The sequence below is a fragment of the Magnolia sinica genome, chromosome 13, assembly GCF_029962835.1.
Source record: "Magnolia sinica isolate HGM2019 chromosome 13, MsV1, whole genome shotgun sequence".
Classification (NCBI taxonomy): domain Eukaryota; kingdom Viridiplantae; phylum Streptophyta; class Magnoliopsida; order Magnoliales; family Magnoliaceae; genus Magnolia; species Magnolia sinica.
In genome coordinates this window covers 17605179-17629301 of record NC_080585.1, presented here as the reverse complement: position 1 = coordinate 17629301, position 24123 = coordinate 17605179, and the positions used below count along the sequence as shown (strand labels likewise).

The 24123-nt window shown below is 39.7% G+C and overlaps 2 protein-coding genes and 1 long non-coding RNA gene across 3 annotated transcripts; 1 reads left to right on the top strand and 2 right to left on the bottom strand.

Annotated features, from left to right (window-relative positions):
• Positions 1-6108: 6108 nt before the first annotated feature.
• On the top strand, positions 6109-12750 carry LOC131223028 (L-gulonolactone oxidase 3). The gene is made up of 3 exons (XM_058218308.1): positions 6109-6846; positions 10733-10988; positions 11588-12750. Exons 1-3 carry the CDS (start codon positions 6169-6171, stop codon positions 12421-12423), a joined length of 1770 nt encoding a protein of 589 aa, XP_058074291.1. The 5' UTR covers positions 6109-6168; the 3' UTR covers positions 12424-12750.
• A 2531-nt stretch (positions 12751-15281) lies between these two features.
• On the bottom strand, positions 15282-23311 carry LOC131223026 (uncharacterized). The gene is made up of 4 exons (XM_058218307.1): positions 22858-23311; positions 21144-21588; positions 20370-20485; positions 15282-15912 (listed from the first exon to the last, which is right to left on the bottom strand). Exons 1-4 carry the CDS (start codon positions 23186-23188, stop codon positions 15491-15493), a joined length of 1314 nt encoding a protein of 437 aa, XP_058074290.1. The 5' UTR covers positions 23189-23311; the 3' UTR covers positions 15282-15490.
• Positions 17802-20355, bottom strand: LOC131223027 (uncharacterized). The gene is made up of 2 exons (XR_009160266.1): positions 18291-20355; positions 17802-18190 (listed from the first exon to the last, which is right to left on the bottom strand). It is a non-coding gene; the product is annotated as an uncharacterized LOC131223027 (long non-coding RNA).
• Positions 23312-24123: the final 812 nt, after the last annotated feature.

Below are 24123 nucleotides of genomic sequence, written 5' to 3'. Positions count from 1 at the left end.
CTCATACATTAAGTTCGAAGGATTCTTAAAATAATATATTAAAAATAATAAATAATAAATTAAATAATAAAATAAAGTAGCAACTTGAAATTAAATGTAATATTTTTAGACTACGTTCAAAGTTACACTCGCTGTATACAGGCTTGAAGCAACGTACTAAACTTAAACCTAAAGTGAGTTGACTTGGCGGCAGACTCAATTGGCAAAATATCGAACCAATGACTTATTTTAAAAACTAGAGAGAAATTGTTAGTTTTCAAAATTTTTTGAATAAATGAGTAGGTCTATGTATAAACAACAATTAGTTGTTTAAAACACTATTTCAATTGAGTTAGGTCCGTTGGGTTTGAACAACTAGTGCAACCACGTAAATAGACGCATCCCGGATTAGATATTTGTACAAAACCAACGAATGTGAGTATACTCATGAAGTGTGGAACAAAAAGTGTACTCTCAGTCCATGCATAGACCATGGCCCACATCCAGTCCCGGACCCCAACTCGGTGTAGCGCACCCGTGCGCACACATATGTGAGTTGACTCGGTGGCGAAATCAGTTGGCAAAATACCAAATCAGAGACTTAAAAAATAAGTAGGTTTATATATAAACCATGATTAAGTGGTTAAAGCACCATTTCAAATAGGTTAAGTCCATTGGGTTTGAACTCAACTAGTGTGACCACTTGAACACGCATTGTAAAGAGATGGTCCAACCAAAATGATTATTCCTCTTTGGTGGCTCAAGCTCTATACAAATCACATATCTTATATACATGAGATTTCTTTAGTTCTTTTCGATGTAAGTTAATAGAGCTACACTAAAAACAAAAATACTTAAAAAGATAAAAAGGAAAAACTTTAAATTTTTTTTAAATAATTATTAAAAAAATATTTTAAAAATACAACATCATGCTGATCCAACAACCATGGGATGATTTTGGGGTGGTTGTGGATTATCTTATATGGTGTAGCTCACTTGATGGTTGGATGGGAGTGAATTAAGTGTGGCCTCGACATCACCCAAGACGGTTCAACTCTTATTGTGGGGTCCTCCTTGACGTATGTATTTTATATCCACATCCTTCATTTGATCTTCCATATCATTTTAGGGCATGGGCTAAAAAATGAAGCTAATTCAATTTTCGGGTGAACCATACCATAAGAAACAGTGGTGATTGGACATTAAAAGCCACAAATTTTTTTGATGAAGCTAATATTTATTTTCTTTTTACATTTATCTTAGTTTCCATAATCTTATATATCAATAAGTTGGATGGCAAATAAACATTATTGTGTGCTTTAGGAAGTTTTTAGTGATAAAATGTTCAGCTCAACCACTGGTGCTTAAAATCTAAACCCAACCTATGCTCACTCACTTATGAGACAAACCTGATGTATTTGGAGCATATGTGCTACATGGGTTACATATATGACTCAACCTAGTTACATTTATACAACTTTGTGCATCTACACGGGGTCTTAGGTTCTAGTCCTTGACCAAGTGGTAGACTCCGAGGAGTTTCAACATGAGGTCTTGGGTTCGAAACCCATAGATGGTGAAATCCCACAACGGCATGCGTGGGTAGCATGCATCTACGTATACATGCCAACACAGCATGTATGGTTAAGATACAACCAATGTAGTTGGTGAGCCCCACCATGTAAATATTATGGCCCTAGGTTTCTTTTCTAATAAGTGTGATCACATACTATAAATATAAAGTTTATCATATCTGCATTGGTATTTGCTGACAATCAAATTAATAACTTATAACAAGCAAGAAAAGTTTATATTTGCCTCTTTCCCTTTTATCCATATTTATTTGACTTTATCAATAAACTATGGAAATATCATAGTGGGCCCTACTTTAATGATGGACAGTTCAACCTGAGATTTGGATTTGTAATATAGAATACATACATCAAAGTGGTCTCAATGTCTTTGGTGAGGCTGGCCCCACTTAATCCACTACCGTTTGAAAGTGGTTTGACCCGACCATCTCAGGTCACCGTAAATATATGTGGCTGTTCAGTTCTTATGATATACATGGTTTTCAAGTCTAACAAAGGAGGGAGCTACAGCAACGGTTCATATCAAATATAGGTCCATGATATTTTCCAATCTTAGATATTTTATGGGCATGTTTCATCAATGGTGGAATTCAACGGACCAATGATTTTGAGTCATTAAATTATGGGCCCCACTTGTCAGAATTGAAATTGGATTGCCTACTCCGTGGGGTCCACTATGATTTAAATATTTTATCCACTCCGTCCATCCATTTTAAAATATATTTCTTGGGCTTGAGCCAAAAATAGAAGTGTATCCAAATCTCAAGTGGACCTCACCACTGGAAAGAGTGTGAATTGAAATTCTACCGTTGAAAGTTTCTTGGGGGCCACAGAAGTTTTGGATCAAGCTGTTATTTGTTTTTTTTACCTTTATCCATGTCTGTGTGATATTATGAATAGGTTGGATGACAAATAAACACACTGTGGACCTTAAAATGGTTTCAACGGTGGAAGTCATTATTTCCACTGTTTCCTGTGGTGTGTTCCACTTGAGATTTAATCATATCTGAAATTTGGATTGAACCAATAAAATGAGTTGGAAAAACAGATGGACGGCGTGGATAACCCACATACATTCAAAATAGGTCCAATTGAGTTTACTCAGTACGCAATCCGATTTCCCCACCGGCCCCGTTCGCGAGCTAATCATCCTCTCCGTACAAATGCCAGACACGTGGCATTGGGGGTGGACACCATCCTCCCACGGATGGCATATAATTGGAGGATGAAGATCGCACTGCACAGATGGTCCCAAGACAATCCAGAAACTGACGGCTGAAATTGACCCTTCCGTTCCCCCACTCGGATTGCACGGTACCTAAGTTAGTACTGTGTGCTGATGGAAAGGACCCACCATGATGTATATGTTTTATCCACGCCGTCCATCCATTTTTACATATCATTTTAGGGCCTGAGCCCAAAAATGAATCAGATTGAAATCTCAGGTGGACCACACCACAGGAAACAGTGGTGATTGAACACCCACCATTAAAAAAATTCTTGGGGGCTACAAAAGTTTTAGATGAAGCCGTTATTTGGGATTTCCCTTCATCCAGGTCCGTGTGACCTAATCAACAGGCAAGCAAACATTACAATATTTAATGGTGGGCATTCAATCAACACTGTTTCTTGTGGGGTGGCCCACCTGAGATTTGAATCTGTCTCATTTTAAGTTTCACGCCCTAAAATGATCTGGAAAAATAGATGGACGGCATCGATAAAATACAAACATCATGGTGGGTCCCACTGCTTATTCAGCGGCACACAGTACCTACATCGGTGCCGCCTGCTGCCCTACGCAATCGAGTACTCCCGCAGTGCGAGGAATCAGAACTTCTTGATGCGTGTCACCGTGTGGACCCAACTTCCAAGTGGGCCCACCTATGATTAACAAAGACCAGTGTCTCGAATCCACCGAAGATCACACAGGATAAAAAATTTAAGGGCATGCAAACTATTCTGACCGTCCATTTTGCAGGGCCTTATTCGAATGGTCGTGATCATCCCACCAGGGTTATACTGGGGCCGTCTGCAATCAATGGTGGAACTCTCCTAATAGATGGACCATCGTGATCTTACGTGGGCCCAATTGTGTCCCAAAAATTCACAATGGATCACCATAACTCCACAACTAATTACAATTAAATCTGTCAACAGGCCGGGCCTGGGGTTGGCCTTGGCCCGGATTTTGAACTGTTACGGGCCAGGCTTATTAAAAAATTCAGTTTAATAGGCCCGTCCTGGCCCATTGACAGCCCTAATTACAATCCACCGGATCTCGACCCAAGTCAATATTCCAACAACCCATTTGGAAATAATCAATCCTACAACTCATGGAATTTATAAAATTCCTAGAAAAGATGGCTGCCCTTTCTCGAATCCACCGAAGAAAGAGAAATGCTCTCGTAACACCATATAGTACTCTTAGTAGCATTTGGAAAGTTTGATACTAGAATCAATTGATCTGAACCGTCCATTAAGTTCAGAACACATTTCATAGGATACTAGCCAAAAATTACACTGATTGGATGATCTAATCATCCTTAATCTAGCCTTATTTTTTGTAGCCTTCCTTTTTCAAGCCATGGCTAGGGTGATTACAATTGCTCAACAGAAGTTATTATTTAGAGTCATAAGCAATTCACGATGGTCCCTAACAAATAGATTGTCGATTGGAAATTTTTGTGTATATGATCTTGACCGTCCATTTTTAAAGCCATTAATCAAATGATTAAATCTGTTAAATCAGTGTGATGTTTTAACGGTAGACATGAAACGTGAGTTAGATCTAATGAACAGTCCAGATCAATGGATTGGACTGTCTTAGTTATGAATACAACCAGGAGGATAATAAAAAAGGATAAAACATTAGTCACCTTTTCCAAAAAGGTTTTTAAAAGGCTGCCTCATCAATAGGAGCGTCACTGTTCGGGCTTGAGGTCGGGTCACGTTTATTCAAAATTTTAATTTTGGTAGGCCCGAGTAGGCCCAGTGATACCCTACTCATCAACCCATACAATTATAATAGCAAATGGGTTGGATACTCGGGCGAGCCCCATCGTGATAACGTTTATGTGAAATTCAACTGACCACCATGCCCATATTTAATCAAATGGCCAGCAATTAAATTTACATGTGATTCAGATACACAATATGATTGAAAAAAGGGTATAGGGCAACATCTGCTGTCGAAATTATTTCCATTAGTGTGGCCCACATGAATCATGGAAGGTGTGAATTTTGACACATGCCTAAATTTTCTTGTGAAATCTAATGATTTGAGTAGATTTCATATAATCGTCACGGTGAACCTTTGTAAATTAAGGGAGTATGTTTCTCTCTTGACTGTTTTTATTCATGTGGTCATCTTGATTTTTTTTCTATTAGCCTAATAAGGTACTTAATATCTCATCGTCAAAGTGGATTTCATATCATAATCACAATGGGCCATGTCAAAATCAAGAGCTTCATATTCAAACATTTAATTTTCTAAATAAATATTTAACAGGTCCATATGCAAAATGCATTAGATGCGTAATTCAGGTTTAGGGCCAAATCTAAAAATCGAGTTAGCTTGTGATTCATGTAGGATAGATTAAAGGAAAAGAGTTGGGTGAGAGACATCCCCTCTTAATTTTTAAAGGAACTATAGAAATTATTATGTAAAATCTACTTCAATCATTAAATGACACTCAAATTTATACATGTGCCTAAATTTCCAGTGGGCCATACCAAGCGAACAATTTAGAGGGTGACAATTGTTCTATACACTATTTTCGATCATGCGGTCTACTTGATCACTGACGGGATTGGTTTTTGGGCCTTTGGCGTAACACGAAGAAGTGCCGACCTTGCCTCTAGCCAATGGCTAGTAGTAGGTGCTTGTGGGCCCCACCATGATGTATGTATTTCATCCACTTTGTCCATCCATTTTTTTTTAGATCATTTTATGATATGAGACCAAAAATGAGATAATTCCAAATCTCAAATGGGCCACGTCATAGGAAACAATGTTGATTAAACATCTATTATTAAAAACTTGTTATAAGTCATAAAAGTTTTGGATCAAGCTGATGTTTGTTTTTTCCCTCATCCAGGCTCTATGACCTAATCAACAGGTTGGATGTCAAATAAACACCATAGGGAGCCTTAAGAAGTTTCTAATGGTGGACATTAAATCACTATAGTTTTCCTCTGCTGCGGTCCACTGAGATTTAGATCTGTCTCATTGTTTTCATCAAGCCCTAGAATGATTTTAAAAAAATGAATGGACAGCGTGGATAGAACACATACATCATGGTAGGGCCCACCTAATGCCCGACTACTAGTGGCAGCGTTACTAGCCAAAACCGCGTCAGCATTTTACAAAAACGTCACGGTGGTCCACTCAACCAACCTGCCTTTAAAGAAATGTATAGGCAGGCGGTGGAATACTTTAATCGATGGCTTTATAAAAAGGGTACTGGAATTTGTAAATTCCAGTATTAATTAGGTAGTTATTTGTGAAATCCCCTTTATATAACTTGCCATAAGCGCCAACCCACAGCATTCTCACAAGCTAGGAAAAAAGAGAAGAAAGAAAAAAGGGCTGAAATCAATGGTCTGGCCCGTTTGGCTTGCAATCCAGGGCCTGATCCTGGCCATTGGATTCACGCCCCTTGTCACACGTGCAATCCCCCCTCAGCCCCCCGTCCTTTGCAACGAGAAAGCATGCCTCGTCTCCAACTCCTACGGCGTATGGGGCGACAGAAAGGAATGTCGGGTCTCGGGCATTGTCTACCCGACAACAGAAGAGGAGCTGCGGGTGGCCGTAGCGCAGGCCAACCAGAAGAAACAGAAGGTGAAAGTCGTAACCGGGTTCGGGCACAACATCCCGAAACTGACGTGCCCGGCTTCGCCATCGGATAGTGCGGTGGTGATCAGTACGAGCAGGTATAATTCCATCATTGACGTGAACACGAAGGATCGGACGGTCACGGTTGATTCGGGAGTGGGGCTTCGGGATCTGATCAATCGGGTGGAGGAGGCGGGTCTGAGTTTAGTGCCTTCTCCTTATTGGGAGGGTGTGAGCATTGGTGGAATCGTGAGTACCGGATCGCACGGTAGCTCTTGGTGGGGAAAGGGTGGGGCAGTTCATGATCATGTGGTGGGCCTCAGTCTCGTGGTCCCCTCGGGGGCATCGGACGGTTACGCTAAGGTTATCAGAATCAACGGTCCGGATCCACTGTTCAATGTAGCTAGAGTCTCTCTGGGGTTGTTGGGTGTCATCTCAAAGGTTAGCTATCATGCGCTTTCGCTTTCCACGGACCCGTTTGTAGCAGGAGTGCTAGGACACGGATTGTCTGCGAAGGAAGCTAGGTGGGGCCGGCCGTGATGTTTGTGAGAAATCCACTCCGTCCATCCGTTTTTCCAGATCATGTTAGTACATGGTCCCAAAAACGAGGCAGATCCAAAAATCAAATGGGCCGCACTGGAGGAAAAAATTGGTAAGGAAATGCCTACTGTTGAAACCTCCCTGGGGTCCAGCGTGATGTTTATGTGCTATCCATACCGTTCATAAGATCATTCCTACTTGGATGAACCGAAAAAACAAAAACATTAGCCTGATCCAGAACTTCTCTGGCCCCATGAATGTTTCAATGGTGGATGTTCAATCCTCACGGTTTCCTGTCGTGCGGCCCACTTGAGTTATGAATCTGCTCATTTTTGACTCAGGTCATGTTACGGATTGATGGGGTGGATTTCTCACAAACATCACCGTGGGCCCCACCTAGCTTCCTGTGGCAGGCAATCTTTGGAAATGGGTCGAGTCCACCAAACGGGTCATTGAACCAGACCGTACAATAAGTGGGTCTGGGTCCAAAATTCGGACCCATCGAGTAGGTAAGGGTCCAAAAGTTGGACCTGAATTACTAAATGGGTCAGCATCATGGATCTCTCAAAACCAACTGGGCCGTTTTTTTAAAATCATAGTTCTAAAACTCGTTGGGTCGACTCAACAATATTTCGAGACGGGTCTACGGTTAACTCACTCTTAAGCATGACTTAGTCTGGACTTGACAAGACTCACTAAGTATGCTAAAAAACTGGGTTGACTCAATACCACTCATCACGACCCAAAGCGAGTCACTCACCCAATCACCTTTGTTTTCATATATATATATATATATATATATATATATATATATATAAAAGCTCTACCTAGATGATTCAATCTCAAGACGTGTAAGAAGAAGCACATGCCAACTACCTGCGCCCTGTAGGGTGAAGTTTTCCTCAACAATTTTATTTATTTTATTCTCCTAACATGTTGTAATATTTACAACCACTATAAATATTTATAATTTAATTATTATTAAATATTGAGTCGAGACTTGGTTGGACTTCGAGTGGAGTTCTCAAGTTTTCTGAACCATCTTTTAGATGGGTTCAACTTGGGCCATCCTAAAATAGACCCAACTCAAAACTGACTAGGCCCGAACCAACCCAAAACTGGGAAAAGTACTAAATATATGCAAGGAAAGTTTATAAAGTTGTTTGGTAATTTGTATTTTCAACCAATTGTGTTTGGTAATTTGTATTTTCCATCTTTAGAATTTAAAAGCTATGTTTGGCAATTTAGATTTAAAAGTGTGGAGAAGGCATGTATTGTTCTACTTAAATTATCAATTTTAAAAAATATGATAGTTAGAAGATATCAAATCCTTAAGAGTTGTTTGATTTTCCATGATACATGTAAACCCCTTGTATATATTTAATTATTATTTTTTCACCTAGTTTAAAAAAGAGTGAGTCATTCTACCTCGAAAATCGGTCCAAAAGTGTTGATTTAAATATATGGGCCCCACCATAATGTGTGTGTGTGTGTGTATCCGCACTATCTATCTATTTTATCAAAACATTTTGGGACATGAGCCAAAAATTACGTAGATTGAATACTCAAATGGCCCACACAAAAAGAAACAATGAGCTTAATTTGTTCAAAGTTGTTTTCTTCATTGGGCTCACATTGAGATTTATTAACCATCTAACCTATTTATATGGTCACATAGACATGAATAAGGAGAAAACACAAATGTCAACTTGATCCAAAACTTCTAGGGCTCAAGAAGTTTTTAACAATAGACATTTGATTCTCACTTTTCCAGTGGTGTGGTCCACTTGAGCTTTGGATTTGCTTCATTTTTGGGCTCATGCTCCAAATTTAGCTGGCACAACAAAGAAGCGATTTGGATAAGCCACATACATCATGGTATGCCCCACATTTATTTCGCAAATTTCTCAATTTTAAGTGTTAAAAAAGTACAGTCACATGTGGAAAAGTCACAATAATTACCTAGATAAATAATTATTACCCATTTATAAGGTAATTATGATTGTGCCAAAAAATCAAACGGGGCCTTAAAGGGTCTTTTGGATGTCTATAATTTTTATTAGTTGTAAATACATTACACCTAAAAAGAGTTCAAGGTGATCGGTTTACATGCTATTCTGTTTAGTTTTTAAGTGCTATTTTGTTTACAGGTAAATAGATTGGTATTTGGCTAGCCTTAATAAGTATGTAAGATGAATAAAGTAAGTATTCACACCATATAGCTTGGGTGGTGAACCTTCTAAAATCTGCAAATCACATAAAGACTTGATTTTTATTTTTTTAGTGCTCTTAAGAAAGAGAGTATTAAAGCACGCACACACTGAATGGATTTGATGTCTTCCACCCATCACAGTCGCCCCAAATGCAATATAGAAGTTTTTAATGGTGGACATCCCATCATTCCCTTGTGTGGTACATTTGACAATGGAGGAGCTATTTTTTAGGGCCAAGGGATAGCATTAACGAAAGTACATGATTGATAGATTAGATGTACCGTGCACATTATGGTGGGCCCCACATATTATGTGTGTGTATTAACCATTGTATTCTAACATGTATAATATTTTTTTAGCCGTAAAGACTTTACCTATAATCTGAAAGATGACTTTTTATCAGGTTTTATATTACAACTTAATTTGTTTACAGCATGTAAAGCTTTTATTGGCAAATACATGCATCCAAACAGCCCCTATAACCTCTTTACAACTAAGGGGTCGTTTGGATGCCTGTAATTTTTTTAGTTGTAAACACATTACACCTGAAAAGAGTTTCAAGTGTAATTGATTTATATGTTATTCCATTTAGCTTTTAAGTGGCAATTTGTTTGCAGGTAAGCAGATTGTGAGTTTGGCTAGCCTATAAAATTTTTACAATAAATAAAGTAGGTATTTATACCATAGAGCTTGGACGATGAACCTTCCAAAATCTATAAATCACATAAGAAAGACTTGATTTTTTTTTTAGGGCATTAAGAGAGTATTAAAGCATGCATATACTAAACGGATTGGATATCTTCTACCCATTACAATGGGCCCCAAATGCAATCTAGAAGTTTTTAATGATGGATATCCCATCCTTCCCTCGTCTGGTCGATTTGATGATGGATGACACAGGAGCGCATCAAGGAAAGCACATGATGGATAGATTGGATGTACCATACACATTATGGTGGGCCCCACATATCATGAATGTATATTAACCATTGTATTTAAACATGTATAATGCTTTTTTTGATGTAAAGACTTGTAATATGAAACATGACTTTTTATTAGGTTTCAAATTACAACTAAAAGTTGTAATCCAGTAAATTCTTTACAGGCAAATACATGCATCCAAACAACCCTTGTAATCAAATTACCTATAATCCCTTTACAAGCATCTAAACGAAAATGTGTGCTCTTAAATCTCATTTAATTTAAACATTGATACAACTAACATATTTGGAATACATTATTTGTGTTTTTATACACGGGTCTTGTTTTGTTAAAAGACTTAAGACCTGACCTATACGCGACCTGAATAAATAGGTTGGGTCTACTGCCAAAATTCTGACTCGGATCAGAAGATTGTGATCCGATCCGCCAGAGTCGGCATGACCAATTTCCATTCATAATTGTGGAAAATGACGGCCACCCCGAAATGTCATTGAAGGCATGGGTCCCCAACCAGATAATCAATAGGAATGGAACCCCATCATCACATAGTCGTTGGTGTTTCTGTCGTAATTCAATGAAGCTATAGTCAAGAAGGTGGTATTCACACGCAACCTCAAATGAACTAACTGCAGATAAAGCTCTCATTGGAACCTGGATTCAAAAGAAGCATCACCAATTCTTTCAAAGATGATGCTGGTTTGGAGGATGAATTCCTAGCTCATGCACAAAAACACGAATTCGCGGACATAACCTGGTACCCATCACAGCATCAAGCCGTTTACAGGAATGATGATCGTGTCCCCTTGAACAGCTCCGGAGATGGTATAAACGACTTCCTCGGCTTTCAGTCCACTTTCATCTTGGTCACTTCGGGTGTTAGAGCATCAGGTACCTTTGTTAGCTCACCCTCCAAGGGTCCCCAAGACAGATTGACAAGGAGGCCTATGGGGCATGTGTGGTGAGGTTAGGGCCATTCATAAGGTGGGGCCCAATGCGAAAGTGCATTGGCCCAATAATTAGGCAGATCCTCTCGTAATATGGGATGCATGTGTGTGAGAGAAATGGACAGTTACATAAATAAAAATAATGCAAGAGTATTTTCACACTAGGCTCGAGTGAGGTTGCCTGTGGGATGTAGAGGCACACTCGGGGTGAACGGCCCATGTGAGGCAGTACCTATGTGATTTGGGGCCCGAGAGGGGGGTTCGGCCGAGATCCTAACCCATGAGATGTGAGGGCTGGGCTATGAGATAAAGGGATTGATTTGCCATGCTCTAATAGTTCGAGCTTGGTGGGCCTCTCTTTGACATGGCCTGATTTAATCAGCTCCCATTAGTGGGTTCCACCTGATGAACAGCCCAGTTCCTGGACATATATGCTGCGATACCTTGTCAATCTGCTTCCCAACATAACTCCTAAGCATTTTTTTTCAACCCAAGTATCTCTTTCAAGGTAGGAGACATAACCATCAGTTTCTGGTCGCACAGAAAAGGCATTGGAGTCTTCAAGGAATGTCAAAGGAAAATGTGCCATGGCAGCTACAACAGGGGGATACAAGAAGCTGGTCGCCAATGGCTTGAAAAACAACAATATAATCTTCACAGGCTACCCAGTTGTGGGCCGCCAGGGTCGAATGCAGACCTCCGGTTCTTGTCAGCACTCGCCGGCAACAACCATCACAAGCTCATGTGCTTGGGACCCCAGATTCAAAGGGCTCCGCTTTTACGAGACGACGGCCATTTTTCCAGCTTCAAAATTCAGAGACTTCATCAAAGATGTTAAGAAACTAAGAGACTTCCAACCAGATAATTTCTGTGGGGTGGACATTTACAACGGGTTCTTGATACGTTTCATAAAGGCTTCTGGGGCATACCTCGGTCAATCGGAGGATTCCGTTGTCGTAGATTTCAATTACTATAGAGCAGACGAGCCTTTGACACCAAGGCTCAACCAAGACGTTTGGGAAGAGGTGGAGCAAATAGCATTCTTTAAGTATAGAGCTAAACCACATTGGGCCAAGAATCGTAACCTGGCGTTCTTAGGGGTGCAGCAGAAATACTGCAACTTCAGCAAGTTTATAACAGCAAAGAAGCAACTGGATCCACAAGGCATGTTCTCCAGCGATTGGTCGGACGAGATATTATTGGGCAGAGAGATCACCAAAGGCGACGGTTGTGCAATGGAAGGGCAGTGTATCTGTTCTGAAGATAGGCACTGTAATCCGGATAAGCAGTACTTGTGCAAACAAGGACTTGTTTATGCAGAAGCTCGGGTATGCAGATACTCAGGTACACAGATGTTCCGAGTAGGACTCACGTTGTAACAAAACTGTAGATCAACATTGCTGCTGGAGAAGAGGAAAAAAGAAAAAGAAAAACGAAACAAAGAAAACTATGATCTATCGTTTAGCACCTTGATATTAATTGGTATTTTTCTAAAATGTTGGGTTATTCTTATTTGTCTAAGATTCCAATTACATTCTGCCATATCTTATGTTTTTTGTGTGCAGCATCATTGTATTTGGCTTTCCAATAAATGAATGTATGGCTTCAGATAAAATAAAACGGAGGGCGATGAGAGAACATGAAATTACAGTAACTACATAGCACCATTTCAGCATGTTTTGCATACTTGCATTAGAAAAGGAAAGGGATAGAAGATCCCAGATGAATATAACAGTCGTAGGTTGGTCATTCCATTTGCGTTTCTTACCACGCATGCATGCAAAGCTCATACTTTCCTACATGCGGTTGATGGAGGAGAAAGCAAATAAAGTGAATGCAGTGGAAAAATAACAAAACAAGATTAAAGGAATTTACGTAAGGCGCAGGGTTAAAAGCTGATGGCAGCATTTTAGGGGGTGTTTGGATGGTCATCCATCATGTGGAGCCCACCATTGATGTTATTGTCCATCATGTAGGGCTCACCTTCAATATCTACCTCACATCTTGAGGACCGTCCATCATGTGGGCCCCACCTCCAAGGTGGACCGTTCATTATGTGGGGCCCACTTTGGATGTGGGCCACTCATCATTAGGACCGAACTTTGACATGGACCATCCTTCATGTCAGGCCCACCTTGATGTGGGTCATCCATCTTGTGAAAACCACCTTCATTATCAATTGTCGATCTTATGAAGCCCACGAGAGATGTGGACCGTCCATCATGTGGAGGGCTTCAATGTGGGTCGCCCATCATGTGAGACTCATTTTGGATGTCGGTCATTCATCACTAAGGGCCAACCTTTGATGTGAGTGTCCATCATACGGGGCCTCACCTTGGATGTAGGTCATTCATCATTAAGGGCCTACCTTTGATGTGGACTATCCATCGTGTGGGCCCCACCTTTGATGTGAACAATCCATCAAGTGAGGCCTCATTTGATACAGACAATGAGAAAGCCTCCTTTGATAGAGACCCTGAGAGAGCTTTCTTTGACATGGACCTCATATTGAGGTTGAGAGAGTCTCCACTGACAAAGTTTGTATCGAGGTTGAGAGAGCCTCCTTTGACAGCGTTTGAGAGAGTCCTCTTTGACATGGACTGCGGCCAAGAGTGAGGTACCCTCTAACATGAAGGGTGTGTGAGAGAGAGAAAAAAGTAGATTAATAAGTCAGTCAAAAGGCTAGGAAAAAAATAATACTCATCAAGATAAATAGATTCCAGCAAATAAGTTGCTTTTACGATGATACTTACTAAACTATATTAAGTGAAAAAAGTAACTTAATGACTTGAAGTTAAAAAGTAACTTATTTTGTGGTATCCAAACAAGCACTTAGGTCCCCTTTGAATACCGCCAAATAAGTAGCTTTTTTAACTTACGTAAGTTAATAAGTTATTTAAAAAAAAATTTAGTTTGGTTATTAAAATTAAATAAATAGCTTTTTAGAAAGAAAAAAAAAAAAACTTATTTTTTAAATTGCTTTTCTACCTCCAAAAGTAATTTATTTCTTTCAATTTCATTAGTGACACAACAACTTAAAGAAAATTATTTAAGGAAATATGCTCTCTAGCCATAAACCCCTTCTAAGTTCATGAGATAGGAAAATCATCCAATGAATGGATGGATGATCTAATAGGCACCACATGATGGACAATATACATCTAAAGCCCGCCCCTAATGATGAATAGCACACATCCAAGGCAAGCCCCGCATAATGGGCAACCTACATCAAAAGTGGGCTCCACATGACGGGCAATTTATAATAGTAGGCCTTACATGATAGATGATCCATATCAAGGTGTGCCCCACCAGATGGAAACTCCACATCAAAGGTCAGCCTAATCATGAGTGGCCCGTATCCAAGGTGGGTCGTGCATGATGGATGGTCCACATCAAAGGTGGGCTCCACATGATGGGCAGTGGATATTGAAGATGGTCCCCACATGATGGACAATAACATTGATGGTGGGCCCCACATGATGGATGGCTAACATCAAAGGTGGGCCCTACTTAATGAATTGTACACATTAAAGGTCGGCCCCACAACCATGGTGGGCCCTGCATGATGGATGGCCCAAATTAAAGGTGGGGCCCACACAATGAACTATTCACTTCAAAGGTTCCCCGAATGATGGACGGTGGATGTGAGGGGTACCAAACATACTCTAAGGATAATTACTTATGACGTTGAAAACCAGATATGCTTTTCTACTTTTTGGATGACAAGTATGTTGTTTACTGAACATATTTATCCGCCGATTAAGTAGAAACCAAGATAAGCTACTTATGGAAGTAGCTTATCTAAGCTTAAGATAAGTTACTTGTGCCACAAGTAACTTATTTTAGTTTCTACTTATTAAGAAGATAAGTATGTTTGGTAAACAACTTACTTATCAGCTTCTCCTCTCTTTCGTCTCTCCCTATGACTCTCTTCAGCAACTTATGAAAAGTAGATAAGCTTTTTTTAAAAAAATTAACGGAAGTAATTATGTACTTTTAAGTTAAAAAGTTACTTATAACTAATCATAAGCTAAACTTATCTGAAATAAGTTACTTATCTACTGCTGTAAGTAGAAAAAATAACTTATTTGGTGGTATCCAAACGGGCCCTTAGTGACTTTCCCATGTATTGCTGCTTCTATCTGATAGTTGTTGCAATGGATGCAGAATGTTGATCACAAAGAATGACAAGGAAAAACAAAAGAAGAAGAAGAAAAAGGCCTCATGACAGCAGATGCATTGTCAACTCAAGCATATGTTGCCCCATTAATGGTTCTGAAATTGTTAACCGTTGCAATAAACATTAAAAACATGTATGAAGTAAAAGAACATTCCACGTATGAACAGAAGACATTTGAAGATACTCAAGCTCACCAGACCTCACTTCCATGCACTGGGAAACTGAGCAAAACCCCTTTGAATGATATATATTTTTTTCCTATGGATTTAAGAGCCAGGTGGAGATATTTGAAGATAAACCATCTGCGTGTATCCATTGAATACAGAAGTCTCAAGCCGCGCTAAACCGAGCCTCTGGAACAAGCCATACCTTCCATCTTCGACAATGGGATCAGGAGTGCGGGCAGGATCATATCTCATTTGATGAGTAAGGGAAGGACCAGCCACCGGGGGGAGCTCCCAATAGACATCTAGCACCGACTCCACAAACCTACTGTTTTGAAAATGATCCGCATAAGAAATCACCTTGTTACTGTGGTTAAAATCATCCCGCATCTCCCCTCTAACGCCCCACCATGCATCCCCCTTCCCACATAGCTCGTCTACGTCCACTGCCTTTTCCCAGAACTTACTCCTCATCATCCTTATCCTGGCTTCATCACCATCTCTAAAGCAACTATGTCCACCACCTGCAATGAATACCAATTTACAACAAAATGCAGCAACCTGATTTCAGAGCTTTAAAGAGATGCATGAAGTGATCAATGTTATCAAAATCATAATTGTATCGCAAATTGCAATAAGAGTCAACTCTTATTGAATCGCAAATTGTATCATAAGTGGCAAGATTTTTTATAATTTCTTAAAACTTGAAAAAAAAAAAAAAACTGCAAACAATAAATAAATCATTATAAAAATAGAAATTCATCAATCATCCATTCCCCATCAATATGCACCAAGTAATACCACCATGCCACGATAATGTTAGAGGATTCTCGTCTGTCTTTATTTTTTGTCGTTCAAGAAATTTACCTTGAAAAACATATAAGAATCCTTCTTTTTTTTTTTTTTTTTGAAGACACAGGGTGTCCCCACCTCTTTTTTGAAGTGAGACTAATCCTTGCGGATACACGCAATCACCCACAACCACGTCCTTTAATAATGTGTGTTCTTTTTACCTTTCGTAAGTGTAGAATTACATTGAAAAAACAGCATTTGATTCTGTAGACGGCGAAAAAAGATATTCTGATTTCTAATTATCATCACCACAATACACACACACACACACACACACACACACAACCATACCAGATATTACATAATGGTAATGGTAGTGAGAGTTACACAATACAGGGCCATAATGTCCGATTTGGAAAAAAAAAATTGGCCTGTACAAGGTCGATGTGGGTCCATAACAGATCAATACCAGGCCGATACAGGGCTAATACATTTTTCCTTTATATATTAAAAAAGTTAAAATAAAAAAATCAACCGTTATAGGGCATAATGACCATTACGGCCCGTATCGTAACGGCCATAAGGCTGGCTGTTACAGCCACCACCACCATTATTGAATATCAGTTTGGTGTTTCGATCAATTAAGAAGGAAAAAATCATATGAAAATGCAAAATGATTTCAGTTGAAGAGAATATCTATCATATAATCTCTAAGTAATTGATCTTTTCTAAATGATTCTTAAAGCCCCCACCAATTTAAAAACATAAAACGAAAGCCAACTAAAGCCTAATATCAAAGAGAACAAGTACAATTTGAATTGTAAATCAGAATTTGAATAATAAATTATAGGATACAAATCATAGAATCGTAAGATTCATCTATAAAGGGATTCAAGGTGGGATTGAAATCGTTTTGCTTAAGATTTGACTCAAATCGTAAATCATAGGACTTTGACAGCAATGGAAGTGATTAATGCATTCGGGGTCAGGTTTATAGATCCTATTTCAGATGCACAGGGTAAGCCCATTTCATGAATGTCCACATCATCAATGTCAATATTTGGAGTTGGGCATATGAATCCACTTTCTCCATGTCAAAACAGGAATTCTCATGATGGCTTGGTGCAGATCAATGAATAGGCAAGCAATCAATGAATGGCTGTCCACCTGAGAACTGGCAAGCACAAGCGGTAACAGCCAGAGTAGTGGATATATTGATCTTTTTATTTATTTATTTGAACTAAAAGGCAATTTTATTTAAAAATTTGAGCCTTCTTTTTCTTACATTATCATTTGTAAGCACCTTGCTGACTGCTCAAGCAAATGCTGGGGGGGGGGATGGGGCAGTTCCCAATTATGACAGAATAGAAAGATATCTCTCCCGCCCTCCCAAAAGACAATTGCACATTTTTAATAGGGGATGGCATTTTAAATGTCTTAAGCAAAAAGGTAGTAGAAACAATAATACAAAAAAGAAGAAGAAATAATGTAAAAAATGAAAATCTTGTTTTGTGTGTGGGTGTGTATAACTTTGAACCCCATTTACGCAGTCTACAATAATCGTATGATTATTCCAGTTCTGCGATTTTTGGGGTTCCAGTTTGTATCAGAACGTATGCGATATGATTCAGATCATAAATCTTACGATTTTGACAATAGTGATCATCATCATCATCCTAGCTTGTACCCACTATTTGGAGTTGGCTTAAATATACATACATACACATAGTATACAGGCACCCAAATGCGAATGTCTGCTTGGTCTCGTCCAAATGATCCTTCAAGATCAAATGGCAGCTCGCATGAGACCACACGCAGATGCAGGAAGAAATTAATTTATCACTGGTTTAAACATCACAAGAGAAGTCTTTCCATTGTGAAGCTCCTAAGACAGTGAATCAGATAAGGGAAAGAGGGCGAAATAATAAGTCGCTTTCAAATAATTAAAAGACTCTTTCATATAAGCTAACTCTCACTTTCATAAAGTTGCAACTCCCATGAGAACAAACCCTGAAACAAATGCTTTCACATGTTGCTTTCAAATAATTAAAAGACTTTCATATAAGCTAACTCTCACTTTCATAAAGTTGCAACTCCCATGAGAACAAACCCTAAGCAAATGCCGGGATTTCTTTATATGAATTTTTGTGAGATCAGGAATTGCAGTCTAATGACAGAGTTGTTACTGAATAAAGGCAGTTGAGTTTTACATAAGTTTTATCCGCATTCAGTAACAGCCATTCTAGAAAATTTTGTTCCACTAGAATTGCTTGGTCTTCCTTGGGCACTGAAAATGCAACACACAACAAAAGAGGAGAAAGCTGCCAACCAGCATCTTCTCCTGCCAGCGTGATAGTCGAAGAACTGACCTGATTTTCCAAATCATAAGCCAACAGGTCTCTACCCTATCTGGAAAATCCCCAATCCCTCTTACCATTTCAAACAACACAAGACGAATAGAAGATCAAAATATAGATAAACCAGCACAAGATGAAATCTTTATTCTAGATTTCTGGAAGGCGGCAGTATCTATTGTATAAAGACAGCGACAGACATTTAATTTTCCATACAGCAATATCGAAAAGGCATGTTGTATAAAAGACATTTCTAGAGAGATAAAGGTATACAGGACACCAAAATAGGCCTTGTCGAAGTACAGCTCTACAGAGATAAAACTCAAACACTCAAAACCAACATTCCAAGAAGAGTGCCAAAATATTTCACGTAGAAAGCAGATGATAGCAAGAGATTGGACCATGGTTACATGGATGACCAGTTGCTCTAGTTGTAGTACACGAACCATCTATGCAGAATTCGATGTCCTCCCATATGGGGTAAACTAGGGGTATGATCATGCAGGTAGCTCTAGTTCATACACCAAGTACATGCAATATTGTTTTATGAGAAAAGGCACTGTGAGGTTGACCTCATGGGAGCCCCCCACGAGGTCGAGCTTCCAGTCTCCCACGATGATGTGTCTTGGACATCTACATTGTGCATTTGGTCAGTCCCCTCCAGGTTATGGGATGTCCCAAAAATCAGCCGTATCCAGAACTCAGGAGGGCCACACCATCTGGATCTGTGTGAAATCATGCCTACAACGTCTAAAATCACTTGGTGGGCCCCACCTGAGTTTTTGAATGCCCTAAAATTTTGTGTGACCCCTTCATCCAGGTGGAATGCAAACAATGAATGGGAGTGGGACAGATGTCTGAACCATATCTGGGTGGGCCCTACAAACAAGGAAGGTTTTAATTGATGGGCATATATTCTTAACTATTCCCCATGGTGTGACCCACCTAAGTGATGGATTAGCCTCATTTTTGCGCCCATGGCCCACCATGGGAGGGTGCATCTGATGCACAGGGTGGATGTCTGAGAAACATGATGGTGAGGCCCCACAGAGCTCGACCTTATGGGAATCTCCCATGACCTCATAGTACCCTTCCTTAGTTTTACATGCTGAATTCATATGATAATTTATATATGAAATGATGGATGTTATTATTAGTACTATATTGTATTCACGCTATTGCATAAATGAAAGTACAAATTGCTGCATCACAAATATAAATTTACATTACAACTTCAACAAAACTAAGATTATAGACGCACAAGTTCCAGTCAGTAAAAATAGCAATCCAGATCACAACTGACCGATAATCTAGATTGCAAGATTTGGAACAGCAAAGGTAGAGGGATTGGCAATTTAGGTATCATTGGATCCGAGTCCTAAGTAATAAGATTGTCTGTCCCTATTGAACACCCAGTCAACCACGGGGATGAATCAATCATCACTCCATGTGTTTGTGTGTTTTATTTGTATATGATACTTTAAACTCAACACTGAGCTGGGCAGCCCAGCCAAACTGAGTTGATTGAGCTGAGCTCTTGTTTGAAATTTTTTTGTAGCATCCTCATAGAACTCAAGCTCCCATTACTGGATCTTTGCTTGTTATGCAGGCTGGTAACTCTTCAAGACAATACCAAGTATAAAATTCTTTTTTAAGGCACGAGAGCAATGTTTTCTAGTTCAAACAAGAATGGAAAGTTATGTTAAATAGTATGTATCAGATTATTATTATTATTATTATTATTTAAAGACAGTGTTATCAGATTAAAGGGCCTTGAAATTTCATATATACAGCTTTAAAAAACAAAAGGTGAAGGGAAAGTGGGCACAGCGCACCTCTTATGTAGTTCTGATCACATATCTGCCTCAAGGAATAATGATCTCCAGTTCCAGTATCATAGTTATCCTCAAAGACAAGATTCCGGAAGCCAGCTTTCAACGCCTGTTTCAATCTGTCCGTCCAAGTTAAAAAATAAAAAAAATAAAATCAGCAACTTCTAAAAGAGTAATATGAAGAAGAAACTAGAAAAGAATATGGTGTGTATGGAGTGAATCCCATGTTTTCTTGAACATTGAGGATTATAAAATGCTTAGATCGAATTGATGGTTCTCTTTCTTCTTTTTGTTGGCCCAGCAACATGTACAGGTGGGGCTCGCTTTCCATTGATCCAGAACATCCATCTGTTGGTTCTTACAGTGGATTCCAATGCACCGGAAATCTGCTACATGAACATTCCCCACCATCTGAATGGTTGCACTTTTTCCCACTGCACATGGACCATGGGCTAAAGATACCCATCCGCTTGAAGCCCAATAATCAGAGATAGTTAGCTAGGATTGTCTAGCAATTTTTTGTTTTTTTCCCTGCATTGCTCATTGGAGGTTGGCTTAATCCAACAGCTTGGATCACTCAAAGGTGGAGCCTACTTGAATGGAATACTGCTGCCAAAAAAAAAAAAAAAGCTACATGGTCATGTTGAGCATTGTATGTTGCCTCCACACATGGACTCATGTAGCTGCGTATGAGTATGAAGAGACTCATATGACTCTGTATGTGTATAAAGTGCATACAATGAGGAAAATTTTCAGAAATTCAGTCACTTATCACACCTTTTTAGCTCGTTTTGATGATCATCGAAGAAGACAAGCACCCGACTGAGATCTGAAATACCATGTTTCTTCATCACAGGTCTCCAGTCCATGCTTCCGAAGTCAACAAAATCCTTTCCAGCATAGTAAGTGCAATTTCCATCAACATAAGCAGGCCCCTTCTTCAGGTACTTCACAGGGTGCCTAGGTGAGAGGGACACAATCGGCGTATCTGGCATCGCTTGCCGGAGAACCCAAGTGGAATGCCCCTTGAAAGCACCACTCTCAATCATCAAATCAGGTTTGAGCCAATGGGCAATGAACCAGAGCCCAAAGCTGTGGTCAAAGCCCATCCCAAACATGTTGTTTTTTATCGGCCGGGTTTCATATATGGGGACGAACTCTTCCAAGCCCTTGAGAAGATCCTTCGATGTCCATTCGACCACTCTTCCGAGTTTCGATCTGCCTTTTGCCAAGAACAAGAATTAAAGGGTTGTAGAAGTTGGTTCAATCTTCAACTTAGTTATCCATATAACTTGGATCCATCTTCAACTTAGTGATCCAACAAGTAATGTGGGAAGCCAAAAGATTCCAGCCCAAGAATCAAATGATAAGAGCATAAAACAAGGAGGTAAAAAAAAAAAAGAGAGAGAGAGAGAGAAAGCTTGTTCAACCTAACCAATAGGATCTTCCACCTGTGTGATTTTGTATGGTCAACAACCCATGGTAAGGCCCATCAGATGGTCTTGATTACCCGATACGCATCCTTCCTGACACATTGGCTGATCATGAAATGACCAAATGAACCTCAAGTGTGGTGGACCACAGTTGGCCTCACTGAGAGAAGATTGTCTTCCCCACGCTTGTGGTCCATTGCCCCTAGACCATTCATAACGTGGCCAACATGGATGCATGGTCAGATGATCTCAACCGTCCATCTGGTTGGCCCACCAACAAACTGAGCCACCATTATCATTTGAAGCCCACTAATTGGTAACTGCCAGTGTCCAACCAACAAGTATGAAATTCACACAATTATCAAGAAGCCAAGTGTAGGGAACATCAGATGGATGCCCCAGATCATCCACCCTAGCATCATCTGGGAGCACATCATGGATGGACCAAGGGTGATTGAATGGACCGCACAATGCGCCAGAGCTCCCCCACTTCTTCTTCTTTTAAGTGGCCACATATATGGGAACCCCAATGCACCTAATTGCATTTGGACTTGTTGCCATCCACATCACCATCAATTAGGTCCAGTCCACTCCTCTTCTAAACCACAACAATTAGATGGTCCCAAACATTTGTGAATAGACCTCTGTTCTGCGAATGATCTTGCCCATCCTTTCTGCAGGCTCTGAATTGCAGGCTTGAATAATCTGATCCTTATGAATTTTTTTTAAGGCAGCCTATGAAATGTGGATCGGGCCTAATGGACGGTCCAGATATGTGATGTGAACGCCAACAAGCCCACATGCAACCAGGTGCATGGGAAGGTTCCCATACACTCTCAACCCACTAGATCATTTCTCTTTAACTAAAACCCTTAAGCTAAGTTCTCCAAATAAAATTACAACAATCATTTCCTTCAAGAAACAGGGAAAAAAAAACTCCACCCAAAAAAAATTAGAAAATAAAAGAAAAAGATGGCATCTCATCAGATCTACCAAGAACCCTAAAAATCAAGCAATCACAGCCGTAGGATACAGTCAAGGGAGAAAAGGGGGCTTACACCAAGGGACGCCGAGGGATCCGAAATCAGAACTGAGGCCGTCGAGGTTGACGAAGGGATTCATGCGGGAGTGGTATGAATCGTAAGGGGAAATGCAGACGAGATTGCGAGATTTGAAGAGGACAGATGCGAAGATGAGCAGGAGGAGGAGGAGAAAGAGGGAGAGGATCGTGGCCGTCGAGCCCATTTTAGGGATGTGGTTGCTCACGTACTTGATGATGGGAAAGGAAGAGAATGATGAGGTTTTCCTTGTCTTGGATTCGTCGTCTTCGTCTCCTTCTTTGGGAGATGGTGGACTTCTTCGAGAAGAAAGCACGCTTTCCGGCATCATGGAAGAAAGAGAAACGAGAAATGGAATGGAGTGAGAGACGGGCAGCTCTACGAGTCTGCGTCAGAGAGAGAGAGTGCCGAGAGAGAGATGATGAATAGGTGTGAGTATTGTGATTGTTAGAGTGACGGTTTTGTTATAAAGTATACGGAGAGAGGGTTTTTGGGAATTTTATCAAAAAAGTAACTACTTGTTATTGAATTTACATTTAGGTACCTTTTTCAAGAAGGTTTTCAACAAGCTGCCTGTCATTAGATTACCTGCTGTTGGATTTCTTGGTGTCCTCTCAGGCATGCCCTTAAAAGGGCTCTGCAGCTCATGTGGGTCTCATTGAAATTTTTACGCAAAAATCACTCTAAGTTCGCCGCCTCATGTTCAACACAACACTCGAAAATCAACTCCAATATGTAATTTAGGCGGAGCACATGATTAGTAATAATGTACAAGAAAATGCTTACCATCCAGATTGTTTCCTTTATTGTAGCCTATATGAATCATAATGGATGAGCTTGATTTTTAAGCTTTAAAGACTAAAATTTAGTGTGACATCTAATTTGGAGTTGATCTCATAAAATCATCAAAGTGGACCCGAAGAAACCAAGGGTGAATATCTATCTCCTAATTGTTTCCTTTAATGGTTCAATCTAAATTTTTATACTTACACCTAATATGAGATTACATATTTAATGGTCTAAGAGGATTTTCCATACACATTACTGTGGCCCAAGAAAAATCAATGGAGGCGTGCTTCTCCCAATAAATCTCACAAAATCTACTAATATATTAAAATAGAATTTTATAAAGCCCACCATAATATATATTTGAATCACTCTGTCCATTAGATGTGTAATTCTAAATTATGACAAGGGCTAAAAACTTAGGCTAACACATTTTTAAGGCAGGCAATCAGATGAAACTGTTAAGAAAGAGATGTCTAC